General features: G+C 40.4%; 1 protein-coding gene across 17 annotated transcripts in view; it reads right to left on the bottom strand.

The window, feature by feature from the left end:
- Positions 1–22,224, bottom strand: part of LOC139760850 (uncharacterized) — a 100,837-nt gene extending 78,613 nt beyond the window's left edge. For 16 of the 17 annotated variants that reach the window (XR_011715416.1, XR_011715417.1, XR_011715418.1 and 13 more), the window contains exons 1-4: positions 22,092–22,224; positions 21,021–21,266; positions 3,875–5,492; positions 2,760–3,191 (exon numbers count right to left, since the gene is read on the bottom strand). Coding sequence is in view for 14 of the 17 variants with exons in the window: in XM_071684528.1 (XP_071540629.1) it covers positions 2,760–3,191; positions 3,875–5,492; positions 21,021–21,266; positions 22,092–22,160 (2,365 nt within the window). In the remaining 3 variants the exon portion in view is untranslated. Of the gene's footprint in view, positions 1–2,759; positions 3,192–3,874; positions 5,493–9,700; positions 9,734–21,020; positions 21,267–22,091 lie in introns of those variants that run through there. The other variant, XM_071684537.1, reaches the window with a different exon arrangement.
- Between the last annotated feature and the right edge of the window lie 1,663 nt (positions 22,225–23,887).

The following is a 23,887-nucleotide window of genomic DNA, read 5'->3' as shown; positions in this document are numbered from 1 at the left end:
GCCATTGTGACATCACACACCCCTACCACAAAGCAATCTATGCCTGGAACCATTCATCTTCCTCTCTTACCACTTGTATACACACACCCTCTACTACTTCTGAAACCACACTGTTCTTTCCCCAATTGATGCTCTGTACATGTCTTTACCCTCTCAATCACCTCTCTCCCATACAACATAAAAAGCACACTTAACAAACTTATAATTCTGTAGTCTGAACACTCACTTTCGTCCCCTTTACCTTTATACAATGGAATTATACATGCATTCTAGCAATCCACCAACACTTCACCATGATCCACATTTACACAGAAAATCCTAATTACCCGGTCAACAACACAGTGATCCCGTCTTATAAAATTCAACTGCAATACCATCCAATCCAATTGCCTTGCCAAATTTCGTTTAACACAAGGCTTTTTCCTCATCTTCTCTCTTCACCAAACCATTTCCCACAACTCACTCATCTCGCACATCTCCCAAACCCAAACACCCAACATCTGCCGCCCTATCACCAAACACTTTCAACAACCCTTCAAACTACTCACTCCATCTCCTTTTCATTTCATTACTGCTTGTTACCACCTCCCCATTTCCCTCCCCTACAAAGATGTTCCCATTTGTTCTCTTGTTTTTCTCACACTTTGAATCTCCTTCCAAAAGCATCTTAATTCTTTTTGAAGTTTACAGATACACATTCACCCTAACTCTCATTTGCTCTCTTTTTCAAGCTACATTTTACAAGCTTTTACAAGCTGACATTCTGCCACTTTCTCTTATACATTTCCTAATCATCTACACACCTGAACAAGTGCCACCCTTAAACCTCTCTTCTAACAACTTTTAATTCATCATCCCAGCGTTAACTACTCTTTCTCTTATACATGGAAAATTTGCTAATATATGTTACTTTCTGCCAGAGACTGAAATGAGTGTTGTCCACTAACTGACATCAATCATATTTTGGAGATTCACTCTGGCTTTTCCATACATCTAGCTTTGCAAGTGTCTTTAAGAGGAGTCAGTACCACCTAATTAATGTATCTTTTAATTTCAATGACATGGAAAATTAAAAATATCAGCCGTATAAAGGCAAATCAACACAAAACATGGTAAAGAATTGTGTACAATACCTTTAAAGAACTTTCAGTTAATAAATCAGTGTTAAAGTTAAAAGTAACTTTAATATCAAACAATATCTACCTCTTAACAAACCAGGAACAGAAACATTGATTTGTTGTCCTCATATAAATCTTTAGGTTCACAGTAAATAACTCGTGCAGCATTTTTTTCCTCTAAATTTTTGACAAAATTCTACATGTATATTTGGGTACAACAGAAAGTGGTTTTAGGAATCATATATAATTTTTTTTTCAAACTATTTGCCATTTCCCGCATTAGCGAGGTAGCGTTAAGAACAGAGGACTGGGCCTTTGTGGGAATATCCTCACCTAGCCCCCTTCTCTGTTCCTTGTTTTGGAAAATTAAAAAAAAAAAATGAGAGGTGAGGATTTGCAGCCCCCCCCCCCCCCCCCCCCCCCCCCCCCCCCCCCCCGCTCCCTCCCCTTTTAGTCGCCTTCTATGACACGCAGGGAATACGTGGGAAGTATTCTTTCTCCCCTATCCCCAGGGATAACATGTGATTTCATAAGCCATAATTCTTCTTGGGTACTTGTAAAAGAGGGAGTGATCAGACCATACCCAGAGCGCCTTCATTCAAAGTTAAATCTTTCACTCCCTAAGGATACTGCTTCCTTACAGAGGTCAATGGGGATGCTTGCACATTACTCCCGTTGGATACTTAATTTTTCTGAAAAGATCCATTCTCTCTTGCATGCTGATGGATTTACTCTGTCTACTGATGCAAGCACTAGCTTTTGAGAACTTAAAGATATTGCGGATTCAGTGATAAAAGCTATTGACCCTACGTCTATCTTACCTTAATAAATAAAGATATGTAGCACTCATTTTTCAAACTTCTAGCAAACTTATACATACATATCGCATTTACATACTTGCAAAGTACTTTGGGCTCGATATTTCATCATTCTTACCATTTTCAGTATAATTCAACAGAAAATTATTTTTGTTAGAATTTCCAATTTTGCAGCAAAAAAAATGAAAGCCAAGGCTGAAACTCATAACTCACATCTCTGTCTCTGGCAAATAGACACAAGCAGTCAAAAAGATCCAGAAATGTACCTTGCGGATAAAAGCTTAATAAAAGAAGCCCTGAAGAACAAATCTTTTTATACTTGTTCACTATTTTCCACCTTATCAAGGTAGTACCAGACACAAAAAGTGGCCTCATTTGCTCAAACCCAATCTCTATCTGTCATGCACAATGCACTGAATCAGTACTAACTATCCAAAGCCAAGCCCCAAAGACCAATCCATGGTTTCTTCTGATTGCTCCCTATCCTCTGGTCCAGCCCAGTGACACAGCATGTCACCTCCTATATACCCAACTGCTCTTCATTCTGTCCCATGCATGCTTCTTACCCTCCCAAAAGTTTAGGCTACAATACCTCAAGGCCCCTTTCTCTCCATCCCTCCATCTCCTCCTTTATGAAAAATCAGCACTTAAGCCAGATGAAAATCCAACAACATATATATAAATGCAAGAAATGGAAGGAAATGGCAAACGTTTGAAAAAATTATTATCACTACCATCATTAGGAGACAAACTTTATTCTTACTCCTGTCAGTATAAGTAAAACTGTTGATCCTTATGTTTAGATAGTAATTACTGTCCTTACCATTAAGCGTGTCATTATCATCATGCTCTCCATTCTTCTTCATATCCATACAATCCAGTTTTTCATCTTTTCTCCTCTCAGTGTTCTCTCTCTTCTTCTGCTCTTTATTATACCCCGTTTCATCCCTTTTCTCCGATTCATCTTTCTTCTCTTTCACCTCTTCTTTCTTCTTCACTTTTATATCCCTGTCCACATTTAAGACCATTTCTCTACCTTCATCCATACTATCTTTCCTCTCTTGCTGGATATCTTTGTTTTCTTCATTTTTGCTATTCCCTTCATCATCCTTTTCTTCCACTTCTTCCATGTTGTTTCCCTGGAGGTCTGCCATCTCCCTGGCTCTCCTCTCAGCTTCCTCCTGAGCTTGTAGGAACACCAGGCTGTCCTTAAGACTCTTGATGATGATCATCTTTGCTTTTCCCTTATCTGATCCTATAAGTCAATGAAAGTGGATGTAAATAATCATAAGGAGGTGCATAATGAAACCCACATATCATAGAAAAATCAAAATAGTTAACCAATTTTCCCTAACCAACAAATTATCCAGATAACAAATCTGAAAAACCATATAATGACATTATCAATCTGGCTGACAGTGAAAGTAAATCTCTTATCAAAAATCATATTTTCCTTATAATGCCACTATATGGGAAACTATTTCAGTACTCTCTTCACAATCATATCAAAACATCTAATTCATTCTAAGACTTTTTCAAAACTTTAATCCACTCTAAAAAAAAATGTGGGCTCTGAAGAAGACATAGGGTGTGGTGTTTAAGTGATGGTTAAGAGATAAACCTTAGAATGATCCAGGTTTCTGGAAAAGATGTAGATGATAGGTTGGTAGAGAAAATATACATGAGTGAGGTAGAAGGAAATAATGGGAGATGGTGGCAGCTGTCATCCTGGAGGTGAAAGAGAGATAATATATTGGGAGAGAACCCAGGAGGGTGTGAAGAGGATAGAGCAAACTAACGAGGTATGTTGGATAAGGTAGCCTAGAGACGTTTTTGCCAAGATCAACCCCCACAGGGGAGTTCTTAAGGGTAAAAAGCATCAGAAACCCTATAAATCATATAATCTACACATGCAAGAAAATAACAAATGGCACATACCATCTTCTTGCTTGTTCTTGATACCATCTTTTGTCTTGGAGCTGTCCTGCTCCTTAACGGGTGAATCACTTGATGGAGCTGGAACAGGGATCGTTTTCAAATCAAGCCCTATACCATTAACCCTCTTCAACTCCTCCCCAAGTGACTCATCTGGATGCAGCAATGGTTGAGGAAGAGGGATGGAACGGGGATCTGGATTAGCAGGAGGTGGAACTGGAAGAGGTATACTCTCCAAGGAAATCATGCTCCCAGGGAGATTCTGTGGCTTGGGTCCTGATCCAGGGGTTGGTATGCTACTGAGGTCAATATTTTGCACATTCTGGCTTTTAGGTTCTCCAGTTTTATTGGGCTTCTCTTTCCCCTTTTCAGGTGATTTACAAATTTCCTTTGAATGTAATTGTCTTCTTTGGGATCTTGATCTTGATCTTTGGGGTAATGACCCCGATCTTCTTAGGGATCTTGATCTTCGGGATCTTGACCTTGATCTTCTTTGGGATTTTGAACTTGATCTTCTCCTGGATTTTGATCTTGTCCTGTGAGATCTTGACCTTGATCTTTGGAATTTTGAACCTGATCTTTGAGACCTTGATCTTGATTTTCTTTGGGACCTTGACCTGGATCTTCTTCTAGATCTTGATTTTGATCTTTGTTTTGTAGAAGGTTTTGGAGATGAGGACCTTGAAAGTAATTCAAATGATCTTTGTCTTTTGGAGTGCTTAGGTGTTACAGATCTAGACAGAGATTTTGGTGATCTTTTATGCCTGTCTAACATTAAGGGTGATCTCGTTCTAGATTTATGCTGTGATGATTTTGTCCTGGAACATGACCTTGAGTGTCTTGTCTGCTTAGATGGTGATCTTGAACTTGACTTTGAGAATCTTTGTTGAGTTCCACTCTTGGACTGTGATCTTGAGTGACAGTTATTTGTTGGGCATGAGAGCAAATGAGATGGCGACCAGGACTCTGAGGCTACAATTTCATCAGTCTTACAGTGCTTTCCTTGTGGCTCATATTTGCTGTCTGAGTCAGACCTAATCTTCCTTTTCTTTCCACTATCAAGTTCTGAACTTTTGGATGGATTATCAATTAATTTGGGGCTTACGGATTTGGCCTTATTTTTCTTTTTTTCATCATCTACTGTCTGTGCTTTTTTCATTTCTTCCTGTCCTAATATCTTTTCAATCAGTGCCTGATTTCTAATTCTAATATCCTGTAAAATACCTGCTGTGAGTTTATTATTCTCTGAAGCATTATTACTTTCCTTTTTCTTTTTCTTTTTGTGCTTGTGTCGTCCCCCATCCTCTTTTTTTCTACGTTTCTTTTTTTTCTTCTTTTTTTCTTTCTTCTTCTTTGGGGTTTTTCTTTTTTCAATCTTTTCAGTTTGTGAATTATCCTGAACCACTTTTGCTGTATCTTTTACCTCTTCTTCACTTTCACTACACTTTGAGTCACTTTCTTCATCTTCACTGTTGTCTGAATCCCATACATTTGCACTTACTTCATCTTTGTTATCACTTTCTTCTGGTTCATACACTCTTGGTGAAAGAGGAACATTTAAGGAACTGAAAAGCTCTTTTATGATTTCATCAGAAGTTTTGTTGCTCTCTGCATCTCCCATCTGAAATAATAAGTGTTTTCTCATTACTTCTTACTGAACTGTCATATAAAAGTTAAAATATATGAAGATAAACAGAGACTTTCAAATTAGATCATATGTATAAAAAACATAACTTGCTTTTTTTTTTTTTTTTGCTTTGTCGCTGTCTCCCGCTTTTGCGAGGTAGCGCAAGGAAACAGACGAAAGAAATGGCCCAACCCACCCCCATACACATGTATATACATACGTCCACACACGCAAATATACATACCTGCACAGCTTTCCATGGTTTACCCCAGACGCTTCACATGCCCTGATTCAATCCACTGACAGCACATCAACCCCGGTATACCACATTGATCCAATTCACTCTATTCCTTGCCCTCCTTTCACCCTCCTGCATGTTCAGGCCCCGATCACACAAAATCTTTTTCACTCCATCTTTCCACCCCCAATTTGGTCTCCGACTTCTTGGTCAATCTTTCCTCACTCATTCTCTCCATGTGCCCAAACCATTTCAAAACACCCTCTTCTGCTCTCTCAACCACGCTCTTTTTATTTCCACACATCTCTCTTACCCTTACGTTACTTACTCGATCAAACCACCTCACACCACACATTGTCCTCAAACATCTCATTTCCAGCACATCCATCCTCCTGCGTACAACTCTATCCATAGCCCACGCCTCGCAACCATACAACATTGTTGGAACCACTATTCCTTCAAACATACCCATTTTTGCTTTCCGAGATAATGTTCTCGACTTCCACACATTCTTCAAGGCTCCCAGGATTTTTGCCCCCTCCCCCACCCTATGATCCACTTCCGCTTTCATGGTTCCATCCGCTGCCATATCCACTCCCAGATATCTAAAACACTTTACTTCCTCCAGTTTTTCTCCATTTAAACTTACCTCCCAATTGACTTGACCCTCAACCCTACTGTACCTAATTACCTTGCTCTTATTCACATTTACTCTTAACTTTCTTCTTTCACACACTTTACCAAACTCAGTCACCAGCTTCTGCAGTTTCTCACATGAATCAGCCACCAGCGCTGTATCATCAGCGAACAACAACTGACTCACTTCCCAAGCTCTCTCATCCACAACAGACTTCATACTTGCCCCTCTTTCCAAAACTCTTGCATTCACCTCCCTAACAACCCCATCCATAAACAAATTAAACAACCATGGAGACATCACACACCCCTGCCGCAAACCTACATTCACTGAGAACCAATCACTTTCCTCTCTTCCTACACGTACACATGCCTTACATCCTCGATAAAAACTTTTCACTGCTTCTAACAACTTGCCTCCCACACCATATATTCTTAATACCTTCCACAGAGCATCTCTATCAACTCTATCATATGCCTTCTCCAGATCCATAAATGCTACATACAAATCCATTTCCTTTTCTAAGTATTTCTCACATACATTCTTCAAAGCAAACACCTGATCCACACATCCTCTACCACTTCTGAAACCACACTGCTCTTCCCCAATCTGATGCTCTGTACATGCCTTCACCCTCTCAATCAATACCCTCCCATATAAATTACCAGGAATACTCAACAAACTTATACCTCTGTAATTTGACCACTCACTCTTATCCCCTTTGCCTTTGTACAATGGCACTATGCACGCATTCCGCCAATCCTCAGGCACCTCACCATGAGTCATACATACATTAAATAACCTTACCAACCAATCAATAATACAGTCACCCCCTTTTTTAATAAATTCCACTGCAATACCATCCAAATCTGCTGCCTTGCCGGCTTTCATCTTCCTCAAAGCTTTTACTACCTCTTCTCTGTTTACCAAATCATTTTCCCTAACCCTCTCACTTTGCACACCACCTCGACCAAAACACCCTATATCTGCCACTCTATCATCAAACACATTCAACAAACCTTCAAAATACTCACTCCATCTCCTTCTCACATCACCATTACTTGTTATCACCTCCCCATTTGCGCCCTTCACTGAAGTTCCCATTTGCTCCCTTGTCTTACGCACTTTATTTACCTCCTTCCAGAACATCTTTTTATTCTCCCTAAAATTTAATGATACTCTCTCACCCCAACTCTCGTTTGCCCTCTTTTTTACCTCTTGCACTTTCTCTTGCCCTCCTGTCTCTTTCTTTTATACATCTCCCACTCAATTGCATTTTTTCCCTGCAAAAATCATCCAAATGCCTCTCTCTTCTCTTTCACTAATAATCTTACTATATGCCTTATATTTTAGAAGACAACCTTGAGTACATAATTCTAATTGCTATTTCATTCACTGCCATATGAATTTGACACCTCAGCATAAACGAAAATAATATATTCAAATAATTTTTTTTAAAAAATGAATAAAAGAAAGCCTAAAACAAAGTGGTACTGTATTACAAATGCATGAAAAGCTCTAACTTACATTTCTGACATATTCTGGAAGAGAAAACAACACAAATGGAAACCAATTGCACAATGTAACAGATTTACCTGCAGAAAATTCCAAAAGTTTATCAACACTTAATAAGTTTCAAAACGTATGACATGCACTTTCACGTGGAATTATATAATAATACTTAGAAAGTGAATGCACATAGCACACTCAGCATCATAGACAATCATAGACAAATGGATTCTAAAAGAACATTTTTAAAAGAAACACTGACTAGACCCACAAGAATGATTTGATCAATAAATATACGTATGGGCATGTACTTCTGAGTCTTAATAACTAAAATCTGTCTTATTGTATTACTTTAATTTTTGTGCCCAAGAGCTGGCTGCTTATGTGCCCCTATCACAAGCTGGACCATGCAATACTCAGCAAGCTGCTGCATCATATGATGAGAATGTGAAGAGTAGGATGGAGATGTTGGAAATTAAATGTTTTGAGAAAAAAATTTGTGATGTGGTTTAAGTATAGAGATGTGTAGTAATAAGAAGAGTGTGACCGAAATAGCTAAAGAGAATTGTAATGGTTTGAAAATATGGAGACTGAGTGACAAAAGGCTGACAATGAGTGAAAAAGATTTTGAGTGTTCTTGGCCTGAACATGCAGGTGGATGAATGGTATGCAATCGATAGGGTGAAATGGAGTGATGCAGTACACACGGGAAAATGTTGTGTCAATGGACTGAATCAGGGAATATGAAGCAGCTTGGAGAAACCACAGAAAGGTCTGTAGGGCCTGGTTGTGGATAAGGGGCTCTGCTTTTGGCACATTCCACCTGACACATAGAGAATGGATGTCCACAAATGAGGCTTTTCTTTGTCTGTTCCTGGTGCTACAATTCTTACTCTTTTCTCTTAACTCTATGCTAACACTGTAGAAAAAAATATTTATTGTAGCAATGTCAAACAAAGTTACACTTTCATCAATTCATCTGGTACTGGGCATTACATGGCAACTGATAGAGTTGCATGTTTGTGAACATCCACTGCCATTTGCATGGCAGCCAATTATGGTTGCAACAGGTATATTTTATGAAAAATCTGAACACAATGATGAATCTTGACTACTAAGAAAATTAAGTGAGTTTTCACAGATTTTGTTAATTCATCAGATAAGTATTACTGTACAGTTACATTAGTTTAATCCACACTTTCCCTAATATACTACAATAACCTGATAAAATATCATTTGATATATCAAATGCTCAAATTCATACACAGCAAATGTTACTGTGCTCTCTAAACATTACTCTGGCACTGCAGATCAAAATCTCTTATCTAAAGCGTGCACCAACGCAGTGGTAAACAGATATATTACCCTGCTTTTGTAAAACAGCACACAAATATGAAGTGAGTATGCAACAGCAACCCAACAACCTAGCCTACAACTTTAAAGTAACTGTTGCAAGTGAGGTGTTCTAACTAAAGTATGACAATTCTAAACACAAGATTCTCCTTTAATTACTTTAGGTATACTCATCATATCTTTAAGGATAATATTCACCCACAAGAGCTGAACAGCATCAAATCAAGTTATGTCAATTTCTTTGATTGTAAACAAATGTTACACAATATTTGTCAAAACAATCACTGCCTGCTTGGAATGAAAAAACACACCAGTTTCTTCCACTGAAAGCATTACAGACCATATGAATCTGCTACAAACGTCCAACAGGAACAGTATACTTTGAATGTAAATAAAAGTAGCAACAGTGAGCGGCATACATCTTATAAATACGTAAAGGGACATAAGATTTCTGTCTTAACTCACCTCAACACAGGTTTTGTTGACACCCGAAAGTCTAGGGGTAACATTTTACTAAATTGTTGTATATATATATTGAATAAAAGTTATCAACATTTTTTTATATTTCATTGATACTATTGGTAACATATTTATACAAAAAATTATGCTAATGAAAAAGATCAATTATATTGCAAAGGTGAATAATGAAATATTAGAAAAAGATGTGAAATGGTGGCGCGTGACTTGAAATGATTTTTCTTTACACGGAAAGCGGTAAGTAGATATTGAAAGGTGTTCATATGGAAAAAGACTATATCAGAAAAGTCTGGGAGATAAGTTAGCGGCGAAGCATAAAGTTTGTATATGGTGAGGGTATTTTATAGGATTGATTTGAAACTAACATGTCAGAGGCCCCACTTATACAGTAAATTATTCATACACAGAATATCTGATGCATGGGGTAAATCATTGCAAAGGAGGAAATACAAAGAAAAAGCATGCTCAAGAAGATTCGTGGAACTTCAGGTAAAAATGAAATAACGAGTGAAAGGGTGGTGGGAGGTGAAATATGGTTTTCTTGATCTGGAAAGTATGATCATGGAAGTCATGTGCGCGTCAGTTGGTTGAAGACTACTTTTTCGATTATACATAGGTAAGTGGAATACAAATCATTACAAAAATTACAAATCAATGGGTGCTCATGTCATGCTTGGCAATATGTATGGAAGGCCAGAGAATGACCATGTATAAAGAATCGGTGTGTCACCAACATTAGTTACCGATTTCTGCAGAACAGCGCGAGTTCAACCGAGACGCGCGTTTAGCTTTAGAATCAGGTTGGACTGGGGGGGAAAATAAAGCAAACGAGATATTGAGTTTTGAGATAGTTAAAAAAAAAAAATTACTTGCATTAAGGTATACAATGGAATATTACTGTTTTGCACAAATCATTTTATTTTTTCCGGCAGTGGCTTAAATCTGTTCCCCAAGCTCTGCTTGGTATATGTACAGAGACAGACACATAACCATTAAATGTAGAGCATATCAGATAACTAACAAAATCACATCCATTCCGTTTTGATTACTAACGCAAAATAGCCCACGACGTCCTTCATACCAGTATGGTTCACGTTAAGTTCTTTATGTCGCTTACAGGTGTTGGAAAGCATCCAGACCTAGGTTTTCAATCTGAAATATGCTTAGAACTTTTGAACCAAGTATGGATACTTACAGGAACGTAATTTTCTCATTAATCACAGGATAAACCTCTCATGAACAAGAAAAGAATGTCCTTGCAAAACTTAAAATATATTGCAGTTTCCTCACTCACACATTTGTTAGTTTCTGATTAATTGGAGGAGGTTTTACCCCATAAGAATAATTAACAGCTGGAACATTATGTTGGTACAGAAGAAACAATCACTTTCATTATGATGAAAAATGTGGGCCCAAGTACTTATAAGATTTCCTCAACAGAGTTTTAATTTTGCATCTTTGTCACAGTCAAAGGATAATCAAACTACATAAAAATGTTTTATGCACATCAGTTTCTATTCACAGTGAAACAGCTTCTTAAATTTTGCTGTAGAGCAAGGAGCATCTTCAGGCACCTGTAAGATGGCACAGAAACAATCTCAGCTGGAAGAGGTTGGTCTGATCAGTTGAAATGGCGCATCATCTATATTTGTGGTGACCCTGTGACTGGGGAGGCGCAGGCTGCCGAGAGATTTCCCTACACGTTCAACGGTATCATCAAGTGTAACGACTCCCCTTCTTAGCTTGTTTTCAATGTTGATGAAACTGGTCTTTTCTGGAACAGAATGCCCTCCCACACTTTCATCTCTGGAGAAGAGGAGCATGCTTACGGGATCAGGGTTGCAAAAGACAGCTAAACACTACTGCTGAGGGGTAAAGCTTCAGGAGACTTCAAATGAAACATGTTCATCTTCCACTATGAAACACCACAAGCTATGAGGGATTTTCAAACAAGCACCTGCCTGTGATTTGGATAACAAATACAAATAAGGACTGAGTGTCAACCAGTATTTTCCATCAGTGGCTTGTGTCACAGTTTTGCCTGCCAGTGAAGTGCAATTGTGAAACAGAAAACCTAGACCCCAGAGCACTCTTGGTGCTTGATTATGCCCCAAGCCTACCCAAGATTCTAAACACCCTACAGTCTTACATGTGTGTGGAAGTAGTTCACCTTCCACTTAATACAACTTCTATGATCCAGCCAATGGATCAGGGAGCAATACCAAATTTCGAGGCCTACTACCTTTGTTGCATCTTCAGACAACTTGTTGAAGAAGCATGGTGAAGTTAAAAAATCTAGGAAACAATTTTGAAAGATTACTGCATAATGAAAGCCACACATAATATCAAAGCAGCCTGAAATGAAGTAACTAACAATTCCATGAACAGAATTTTGGAAAAGCTATGGCTAAAAGCATGCAACAATTCTCAGGGCTCCAACACAGCACAGCAATTATGACAATATCACAACTGCAGTCTCATGGCACAACATGACTCATGACTCTGATACAGAAGAGCTAGAGACACCACCAGAGAAACCTCACCACATATTCCTCAGTTACAGCATCTCGAAGATCAATAGTGCAGAGTAGAAGGATGTTGTGCCACTGACTACTGATCTATGAAATCGGGCCTGCTCTGAGAAGATGCCCAAACAACATACCTTAATTGAGGTTTGCTGAAGTACAGGAAAGAGAAATTGTCCTGTGGTATAAGCCACTCAGCCCTGCCACTTTTAATCTTCATACCTCTTATTCTACAGGAACAACTTTTCTTCTGAACACTAACATGCTTTCCTGAAAATATATCACCCCAGCATTTATATAATATATAAACACAGCTAAACACTACTGCTGAGGGGTAAAGCTTCAGGAGACTTCAAATGAAACATGTTCATCTTCCACTCTGAAACACCACAAGCTATGAGGGATTTTCAAACAAGCACCTGCCTGTGATTTGGATAACAAATAAGGACTGAGTGTCAACCAGTATTTTCCATCAGTGCCTTGTGTCTCAGTTTTGCCTGACAGTGTAGCGCAATTGTGAAACAGAAAACCTAGAACCCAGAGCACTCTTGGTGCTTGATCATGCCAGAGGGAGCAGGGATGGGAAGGACCCTTTGCGGCAGGAAGTTCTGAGGGGTTAGGCTCCAGTTGGCAGAATCTCAGTCTTCTCTTCTTAAGTGTATGCTGGAAGCTGCTGTGGAGGTGTTCCTTGATTGCCCTTCCATCCGTGATACCACCCTGAGCAGGCAGGTCCCAGTGGCACCTCTCTCTCTCTCTCTCTCTTATATATATATATATATATATATATATATATATATATATATATATATATATATATATATATATATATATATATATATATATATTATCCCTGGGGATAGGGGAGAAAGAATACTTCCCACGTATTCCCTGCGTGTCGTAGAAGGCGACTAAAAGGGAAGGGAACGGGAGGCTGGAAATCCTCCCCTCTTTTTTTTTTTTTTTCCAAAAGAAGAAACAGAGAAAGGGGCCAGGTGAGGATATTCCCTCAAAGGCCCAGTCCTCATCCTCTGTTCTTAACGCTACCTCGCTAATGCGGGAAATGGCAATTAGTATAAAAAAAAAAAATATATATATATTTCCCTGGGGATAGGGGAGAAAGAATACTTCCCACATATTCCCTGCGTGTCATAGAAGGCGACTAAAAGGGGAGGGAGCGGGGGCTGGAAATCCTCCCCTCTCGTTTTTTTTTAATTTTCCAAAAGAAGGAACAGAGAATTGGGTCAGGTGAGGGTATTCCCTCAAAGGCCCAGTCCTCTGTTCTTAACGCTACCTCGCTAATGCGGGAAATGGCGAATAGTTTGAAAGAAAAAGAAAATATATATATATATATATATATATATATATATATATATATATATATATATATATATATATATATATATATATATATATATCATCCTTGGGGATAGGGGAGAAAGAATACTTCCCACATATTCCCTTCATGTTGTAGAAGGTGACTAAATGGGGAGGGAGCGGGGGACTGAAAATCCTCCCCTCCGTTTCTAATTTTCCAAAAGAAGGAACAGAGAGGTGGGCCAAGTGAGGATAATTCCCTCAAAGGCTCACTTCTCTGTTCTTAATGCTACCTCGCTAATGTGGGATAAGGTGAATATGTTTGGAAAAAAGGAAAAAAAGGAGGGTGAAAGGTGTGCAAGGAATAGAGTGAATTAGAATGATGTGGTATACCAGGGTCGACGTGCTGTCAATGGATTGAACCAGGGCATGTGAAGCATCTGGGGTAAACCATGGAAAGTTTTGTGGGGCCTGGATGTGGAAAGGGAGCTGTGGTTTCAGTGCATTATACATGAGAGGTAGAGACTGAGTGTGAACGAATGTGGCCTTTGTTGTCTTTTCCTAGCGCTACCTCACACGCATGCGGGGGGAGGGGGTTGTTATTTCATGTGTGGCGAGGTGGCGATGGGAATGAATAAAGGCAGACAGTATGAACTATGTACAAAGTGTATATATGTATATGTCTGTGTGTGTATATATATGTATATGTTGAGATGTATAGGTTTGTATATTTGCGTGTGTGGACGTGTATGTATATACATGTGTATGTGGGTGGGTTGGGCCTTTCTTTCGTCTGTTTCCTTGTGCTACCTCGCTAACGCGGGAGACAGCGACAAAGCAAAATAAATATATATATATATTTCCTTTCATACTATTCGCCATTTCTCGCATCAGCGAGGTAGCGTTAAGAACAGAGGACTGGGCCTCTGAGGAAACATCCTCATCCAGCCCCCTTCTCTGTTCCTTCCTTTGGAAAAAAAAAAAAAAAAAAGAGAGAGAGGGGAGGATTTCCAGCCCCCCGCTCCCTTCCCTTTTAGTCGCCTTCTACGACACGCAGGGAATACGTGGGAAGTATTCTTTCTCCCCTATCCCCAGGGAATTATATATATATATATATATATATATATATATATATATATATATATATATATATATATATATATATTTTTTTTTTCTTTTGCTTTGTCGCTGTCTCCCGCGTTTGCGAGGTAGCGCAAGGAAACAGACGAAAGAAATGGCCCAACCCACCCCCATACACATGTATATACATACGTCCACACACGCAAATATACATACCTACACAGCTTTCCATGGTTTACCCCAGACGCTTCACATGCCTTGATTCAATCCACTGACAGCACGTCAACCCCGGTATACCACATCGCTCCAATTCACTCTATTCCTTGCCCTCCTTTCACCCTCCTGCATGTTCAGGCCCCGATCACACAAAATCTTTTTCACTCCATCCTTCCACCTCCAATTTGGTCTCCCTCTTCTCCTCGTTCCTTCCACTTCCGACACATATATCCTCTTGGTCAATCTTTCCTCACTCATTCTCTCCATGTGCCCAAACCACTTCAAAACACCCTCTTCTGCTCTCTCAACCATGCTCTTTTTATTTCCACACATCTCTCTTACCCTTACGTTACTTACTCGATCAAACCACCTCACACCACACATTGTCCTCAAACATCTCATTTCCAGCACATCCATCCTCCTGCGCACAACTCTATCCATAGCCCACGCCTCGCAACCATACAACATTGTTGGAACCACTATTCCTTCAAACATACCCATTTTTGCTTTCCGAGATAATGTTCTCGACTTCCACACATTCTTCAAGGCTCCCAGAATTTTCGCCCCTTCCCCCACCCTATGATCCACTTCCGCTTCCATGGTTCCATCCGCTGCCAGATCCACTCCCAGATATCTAAAACACTTCACTTCCTCCAGTTTTTCTCCATTCAGACTCACCTCCCAATTGACTTGACCCTCAACCCTACGGTACCTAATAACCTTGCTCTTATTCACATTTACTCTTAACTTTCTTCTTCCACACACTTTACCAAACTCAGTCACCAGCCTCTGCAGTTTCTCACATGAATCAGTCACCAGCACTGTATCATCAGCGAACAACAACTGACTCACTTCCCAAGCTCTCTCATCCCCAACAGACTTTATACTTGCCCCTCTTTCCAAAACTCTTGCATTCACCTCCCTAACAACCCCATCCATAAACAAATTAAACAACCATGGAGACATCACACACCCCTGCCGCAAACCTACATTCACTGAGAACCAACCACTTTCCTCTCTTCCTACACGTACACATGCCTTACATCCTCGATAAAAACTTTTCACTGCTTCTAACAACTTGCCTCCCACACCATATATTCTTAATACCTTCCACAGAGCATCTCTATCAACTCTATCATATGCCTTCTCCAGATCCATAAATGCTACATACAAATCCATTTGCTTTTCTAAGTATTTTTCACATGCATTCTTCAAAGCAAACACCTGATCCACACATCCTCCACCACTTCTGAAACCATATATATATATATATATATATATATATATATATATATATTTTATTTTTATTATTTTGCTTTGTCGCTGTCTCCCGCATTTGCGAGGTAGCGCAAGGAAACAGACGAAAGAAAATGGCCCAACCCACCCCCATACACATGTATATACACACACGTCCACACACGCAAATATACATACCTATACATCTCAATGTACACATATACATACACACACAGACACATACATATATACCCATGCACACAATTCACACTGTCTGCCTTTATTCATTCCCATCGCCACCTCGCCACACATGGAAATATATATATATATGCGAAAGAGAGACTTTTGGATGTTAATGTGCTGAGAGGTGCAACTGGAGGGATGTCTGATCATTATCTTGTGGAGGCTAAGGTGAAGATTAGTATGGGTTTTCAGAAAAGAGGAGTGAATGTTGGGGTGAAGAAGGTGGTGAGAGTAAGTGAGCCTGGGAAGGAGACCTGTGTGGGGAAGTACCAGGAGAGACTGTGTACAGAATGGAAAAAGGTGAGAACAATGGAAGTAAGGGGAGTGGGGGAGGAATGGGATGTATTTAGGAAATCAGTGATGGATTGCACAAAAGATGCTTGTGGCATGAGAAGAGTGGGAGGTGGGCTGTTTAGAAAGGGTAGTGAGTGGTGGGATGAAGAAGTAAGAGTATTAGTGAAAGAGAAGAGAGAGGCATTTGGACGATTTTTGCAGGGAAAAAATGCAATTGAGTGGGAGAAGTATAAAAGAAAGAGACAGGAGGTCAAGAGAAAGGTGCAAGAGGTGAAAAAAAGGGCAAATGAGAGTTGGGGTGAGAGACTATCAGTAAATTTTAGGGAGAATAAAAAGATGTTCTGGAAGGAGGTAAATAGGGTGCGTAAGACAAGGGAGCAAATGGGAACTTCAGTGAAGGGCGTAAATGGGGAGGTGATAACAAGTAGTGGTGATGTGAGAAGGAGATGGAATGAGTATTTTGAAGGTTTGTTGAATGTGTCTGATGACAGAGTGGCAGATATAGGGTGTTTTGGTCGAGGTGGTGTGCAAAGTGAGAGGGTTAGGGAAAATGATTTGGTAAACAGAGAAGAGGTAGTAAAAGCTTTGCGGAAGATGAAAGCCGGCAAGGCAGCAGGTTTGGATGGTATTGCAGTGGAATTTATTAAAAAAGGGGGTGACTGTATTGTTGACTGGTTGGTAAGGTTATTTAATGTATGTATGACTCATGGTGAGGTGCCTGAGGATTGGCGGAATGCGTGCATAGTGCCATTGTACAAAGGCAAAGGGGATAAGAGTGAGTGCTCAAATTACAGAGGTATAAGTTTGTTGAGTATTCCTGGTAAATTATATGGGAGGGTATTGATTGAGAGGGTGAAGGCATGTACAGAGCATCAGATTGGGGAAGAGCAGTGCGGTTTCAGAAGTGGTAGAGGATGTGTGGATCAGGTGTTTGCTTTGAAGAATGTATGTGAGAAATACTTAGAAAAGGAAATGGATTTGTATGTAGCATTTATGGATCTGGAGAAGGCATATGATAGAGTTGATAGAGATGCTCTGTGGAAGGTATTAAGAATATATGGTGTGGGAGGCAAGTTGTTAGAAGCAGTGAAAAGTTTTTATCGAGGATGTAAGGCATGTGTACGTGTAGGAAGAGAGGAAAGTGATTGGTTCTCAGTGAATGTAGGTTTGCGGCAGGGGTGTGTGATGTCTCCATGGTTGTTTAATTTGTTTATGGATGGGGTTGTTAGGGAGGTAAATGCAAGAGTCCTGGAAAGAGGGGCAAGTATGAAGTCTGCTGGGGATGAGAGAGCTTGGGAAGTGAGTCAGTTGTTGTTCACTGATGATACAGCGCTGGTGGCTGATTCATGTGAGAAACTGCAGAAGCTGGTGACTGAGTTTGGTAAAGTGTGTGGAAGAAGAAAGTTAAGAGTAAATGTGAATAAGAGCAAGGTTATTAGGTACAGTAGGGTTGAGGGTCAAGTCAATTGGGAGGTGAGTTTGAATGGAGAAAAACTGGAGGAAGTGAAGTGTTTTAGATATCTGGGAGTGGATCTGTCAGCGGATGGAACCATGGAAGCGGAAGTGGATCATAGGGTGGGGGAGGGGGCGAAAATTCTGGAGGCCTTGAAGAATGTGTGGAAGTCGAGAACATTATCTTGGAAAGCAAAAATGGGTATGTTTGAAGGAATTGTGGTTCCAACAATGTTGTATGGTTGCGAGGCGTGGGCTATGGATAGAGATGTGCGCAGGAGGATGGATGTGCTGGAAATGAGATGTTTGAGGACAATGTGTGGTGTGAGGTGGTTTGATCGAGTAAGTAACGTAAGGGTAAGAGAGATGTGTGGAAATAAAAAGAGCGTGGTTGAGAGAGCAGAAGAGGGTGTTTTGAAGTGGTTTGGGCACATGGAGAGGATGAGTGAGGAAAGATTGACCAAGAGGATATATGTGTCGGAGGTGGAGGGAACGAGGAGAAGAGGGAGACCAAATTGGAGGTGGAAAGATGGAGTGAAAAAGATTTTGTGTGATCGGGGCCTGAACATGCAGGAGGGTGAAAGGAGGGCAAGGAATAGAGTGAATTGGAGAGATGTGGTATACTGGGGTTGACGTGCTGTCAGTGGATTGAATCAAGGCATGTGAAGCGTCTGGGGTAAACCATGGAAAGCTGTGTAGGTATGTATATTTGCGTGTGTGGACGTATGTATATACATGTGTATGGGGGGGGTTGGGCCTTTTCTTTCGTCTGTTTCCTTGTGCTACCTCGCAAACGCGGGAGACAGCGACAAAGTATAATAAAAATAAATATAAATATATATATATATATATATATATATATATATATATATATATATATATATATATATATATCCCTGTGGATGGGGAGAAAGAATACTTCCCACGTATTCCCTGCATGTCGTAGAAGGCGACTAAAAGGGAAGGGAGCGAGGGGCTGGAAATCTTCCCCTCTCTTTCTCTCTCTCTTTTTTCTTTTCTTTTTTTCAAAGGAAGGAACAGAGAAGGGGGCCAGGTGAGGATGTTTCCTCAGAGGCCCAGTCCTCTGTTCTTAACGCTACCTCGCTGAGGCGGGAAATGGCGAATAGTATGAAAGAAAAAGAAAATACATACATACATATATATATATATGGTTAAGAACAGAGGACTGAGACTAAGAGTGAAAATCCTCACTTGGTCCCCTTCTCTGTTCCTTCTTTTGGAAAAGTAAAAACTAGAGGGGAAGATTTCTAGCCCCCCACTCCCTCCCCTTTTAGTTGCCTCTCACGACACACAGGGAACACGTGGGAAACATTCTTTCTCCCCTATCACCTGGGATAGATATATATGTGGGGATACGGGAGAAAGAATACTTCCCACGTATTCCCTGCATGTTGTAAAAGGTGACTAAAAGGAGTGAGAGCAGGAGGCTGGAAATCCTCCCCTCCAGTTTTTACTTTTCCAAAAGAAGGAACAGAGAAGTGGGCCACGTGAGAATCTTCCATCTAAGGCTCAGTCCTCTGTTCTTGACACTAATTGTGGTTTCAGGAGTGGTAAAGGATGCATAGATTAGTCATTTGCTTTGAAAAATTTGTATGGGAAATACTCTGTCAAGCAGAAGGATTTGTATGGGATATATATGGATATGGAGAAAGCATATGACAGGGTTGAAAGAGATGCCATGTAGGTCTTAAAAATATTTGGTGCTGGAAAAAAAGTTATTATCAAGAGTGTAAGGTGTATGTAAGAGTAGGAGGAGAGGAAAGTGAGTGGCTCCAGGTGAAGTATGGTCTATGGCAGGGGTGTGAGATGCCACCATGGCTGTTTAATATCTTTATGGATGAGATGAGGGAGGTAAATGCAGGTTTCTTGGAGAAAGGGAAGAGTATGCAGTCTGTAAAAAAAGGCTCAGGGTGTTACTTAGGACCTCCTTTCCATAGGTTATGCTGCTCAAGGCTGGGCTACTTTCAGTGATAGGAAAATCATGGACTCCTTTGAAGTGAAAAGAATTTTGATAAGAATGTATGCCAAATAATACACTCTAAGAGCCAGGTAACATCTATTAATTGGTCAACATGCCAAAACATATACATACACTAATGAGATTCTCTCTTGGTGTTTTACCTGGGACTGTGAAAGGCTTTCTTGCCTACATGTGGTTCCTATTCATGGATCTAGAGTTAGAAGTCCTTAATAGCCTGATTCTTAGTGAGGTAGGTTTCCCTCTTGGTGCAGGTTCCTAGTCATGCATACTAGAATGCTGTCCTTAGTGTTGCATGCTAAGAATGGCATTCCTACCCACCTTTGGGTCCTAATATTGTGTCCTGAGAGACATCTGTCCCAGCCTGTGGTTTTAACAGTTTTATCTTAGGGAAAGCCTTGCACCTAGCCTGCCTTCCCCAGTGTTACATCCTGAAGAAGGCCTCCTTCCCTGCTTGTGGTCCTTCCTGCTGTATCCTGAAGCCCTATCCCACTTTCCCCTGTGCCTGTGCTCCCAAGTACAACCCAAGTTTGCCATTCCTGTGGATGCAGGGTCCTCTAGTTCTGCATCCTGTTCATCTAGCAGTACAGCTGAGCACTAACAGTGTTATCCAAATCATAATAAATAACACAGCTGGCTATCTGGTGATGTATATGACCCACATCATGGTCATGGAATCTTGACCTACTCTGTAGCTACACCTATGTATTCTTTGTCATTTTTGCTGATGAACATACTGATACTGGTATAATTTGTTTCAAGAGATTGCTGATGAGAAGCTATGGAATAAAATGTACAGACTCCTGAGGAGAAAGTAGAAAAGTGAGCTACTTCAGAAGTTTGGCATGAAAGCTTAAGGATGACTGGATCCAAAAGCTGATGAAGGTTTTGGCGAAGTTGTGTAGCATATTTGGCCTTGAATGAGTTTCTGTTGCTTTAGAATTTCTACCTCCACTGGCTTTACATCCTGGGCTGTGATGTAATCATAGTCAGGGTCATCCTTGGGAATATATTTGCCTTTTGGTGCCACTGGTGGAACAGCTGAGGCAGTGGCAAAGGTTTCAATGGGGCGAGGAGGAAACTCTGGCAATGATTCTGTGTCATCCATATTCCCAGTAGTTCCCTGAGGAATGGTGCTAACTTCCTTCAGGCCAACTACCTGATGTGTTGGTGCTGGCTTTCCTTGCACCCATGCCTGCAATATAGTGCAATTAGTTTGTCAATATTTTCTATGCACAAAAGACACATTCAGATACACATATTTACACACACATTTACACACACAAATAAATATATAAATCCTTCCCTCCAATTTTACTTTTCCAAAAGAAGGAACAAAGAAGGGGGCTAAGTGAAGATTTTTTTTCTCATACGGCTCAGTCATCTGTTCTTGAAGCTACCTCTCTAATGGTGAATATGTATAGAAAAAAATTTACATCTATAGGTCCATCATTTCCCTGCTTCTGATCGTAGTGTGGCCTCGAAGCTGAAGGAGCCCCATAAAAGGGGTCCTGGGGTTTTACATATAGTAAAAATGACACATACAACACTGTTGGACCAAAATCAGATCATGCATTACCACTTTGGTTGCCTTAATACATAACATGCAGAACTGCCAGGCAGGGTATATGGCTTGGCAACTAAATTCTGTGCCTGAGTTACTGAAATCAAGCTACTGAAACTGAACTAAAGCCACAGACTTTTCTAACTTTAAAAGTAAGGATAAACAAGCCATGACTGCAACTTTTAGATTTCTCAACAGATTTGATGATGTCTACAGAGGGCAATTTTTTTGTAACCAGAATGACCCATTAAGTGAGAACAACAGAAAAGTAAGCAAAGGAAGAGGACAAAGAATGTAAAGAGCTATATCAATAAAAAAAAGAGTAGTTAACAAATGTAAAAGAGTAAAGTATGAAGCAATAAATGTAAAGAGAAAGAAAAACTTCAAGAAGTTGCATGATAGGAGTCCCATGAATATAAAACTCAATTTTCTTAAGCACATGAATGGGTGACGTACAGGTAAGGCGCCCAAGGGCAGGAGACGCAGCAGGAGCACAATGATGACAACAGAAGCGATCAATAGCATCAGAAATACCACCAAGGTGCTAGTCAGCCCTACTACCAATGAAGAAGCTGAAAAAGAGAATATGTATATGTATATATATATATTATATATGTGAGAAACTGCAGAAGCTGGTGACTGAGTTTGGTAAAGTGTGTGGAAGAAGAAAGTTAAGAGTAAATGTGAATAAGAGCAAGGTTATTAGGTACAGTAGGGTTGAGGGTCAAGTCAATTGGGAGGTGAGTTTGAATGGAGAAAAACTGGAGGAAGTGAAGTGTTTTAGATATCTGGGAGTGGATCTGTCAGCGGATGGAACCATGGAAGCGAAGTGGATCATAGGGTGGGGGAGGGGGCGAAAATTTTGGGAGCCTTGAAAAGTGTGTGGAAGTCGAGAACATTATCTCGGAAAGCAAAAATGGGTATGTTTGAAGGAATAGTGGTTCCAACAATGTTGTATGGTTGCGAGGCGTGGGCTATGGATAGAGTTGTGCGCAGGAGGATGGATGTGCTGGAAATGAGATGTTTGAGGACAATGTGTGGTGTGAGGTGGTTTGATCGAGTAAGTAACGTAAGGGTAAGAGACATGTGTGGAAATAAAAAGAGCGTGGTTGAGAGAGCAGAAGAGGGTGTTTTGAAATGGTTTGGGCACATGGAGAGAATGAGTGAGGAAAGATTGACCAAGAGGATATATGTGTCGGAGGTGGAGGGAACGAGGAGAAGAGGGAGACCAAATTGGAGGTGGAAAGATGGAGTGAAAAAGATTTTGTGTGATCGGGGCCTGAACATGCAGGAGGGTGAAAGGAGGGCAAGGAGTAGAGTGAATTGGAGCGATGTGGTGTACAGGGGTTGACGTGCTGTCAGTGGATTGAATCAAGGCATGTGAAGCGTCTGGGGTAAACCATGGAAAGCTGTGTAGGTATGTATATTTGCGTGTGTGGACGTGTGTATGTACATGTGTATGGGGGGGGGTTGGGCCATTTCTTTCGTCTGTTTCCTTGCGCTACCTCGCAAACGCGGGAGACAGCGACAAAGTATAAAAAAAAAAAAAAAAAATATATATATATATATATATATATATATATGTGAGAAACTGCAGAAGCTGGTGACTGAGTTTGGTAAAGTGTGTGGAAGAAGAAAGTTAAGAGTAAATGTGAATAAGAGCAAGGTTATTAGGTACAGTAGGGTTGAGGGTCAAGTCAATTGGGAGGTGAGTTTGAATGGAGAAAAACTGGAGGAAGTGAAGTGTTTTAGATATCTGGGAGTGGATCTGGCAGCGGATGGAACCATGGAAGCGGAAGTGGATCATAGGGTGGGGGAGGGGGCGAAAATTCTGGAGGCCTTGAAGAATGTGTGGAAGTCGAGAACATTATCTCGGAAAGCAAAAATGGGTATGTTTGAAGGAATTGTGGTTCCAACAATGTTGTATGGTTGCGAGGCATGGGCTATGGATAGAGATGTGCGCAGGAGGATGGATGTGCTGGAAATGAGATGTTTGAGGACAATGTGTGGTGTGAGGTGGTTTGATCGAGTAAGTAACGTAAGGGTAAGAGAGATGTGTGGAAATAAAAAGAGCGTGGTTGAGAGAGCAGAAGAGGGTGTTTTGAAGTGGTTTGGGCACATGGAGAGGATGAGTGAGGAAAGATTGACCAAGAGGATATATGTGTCGGAGGTGGAGGGAACGAGGAGAAGAGGGAGACCAAATTGGAGGTGGAAAGATGGAGTGAAAAAGATTTTGTGTGATCGGGGCCTGA

Source organism: Panulirus ornatus, chromosome 38 (genome assembly GCF_036320965.1).
Source record: "Panulirus ornatus isolate Po-2019 chromosome 38, ASM3632096v1, whole genome shotgun sequence".
NCBI lineage: Eukaryota > Metazoa > Arthropoda > Malacostraca > Decapoda > Palinuridae > Panulirus > Panulirus ornatus.
Note: the sequence above shows the minus strand (reverse complement) of the source record. Positions and strands in the feature narration are given on the sequence as shown.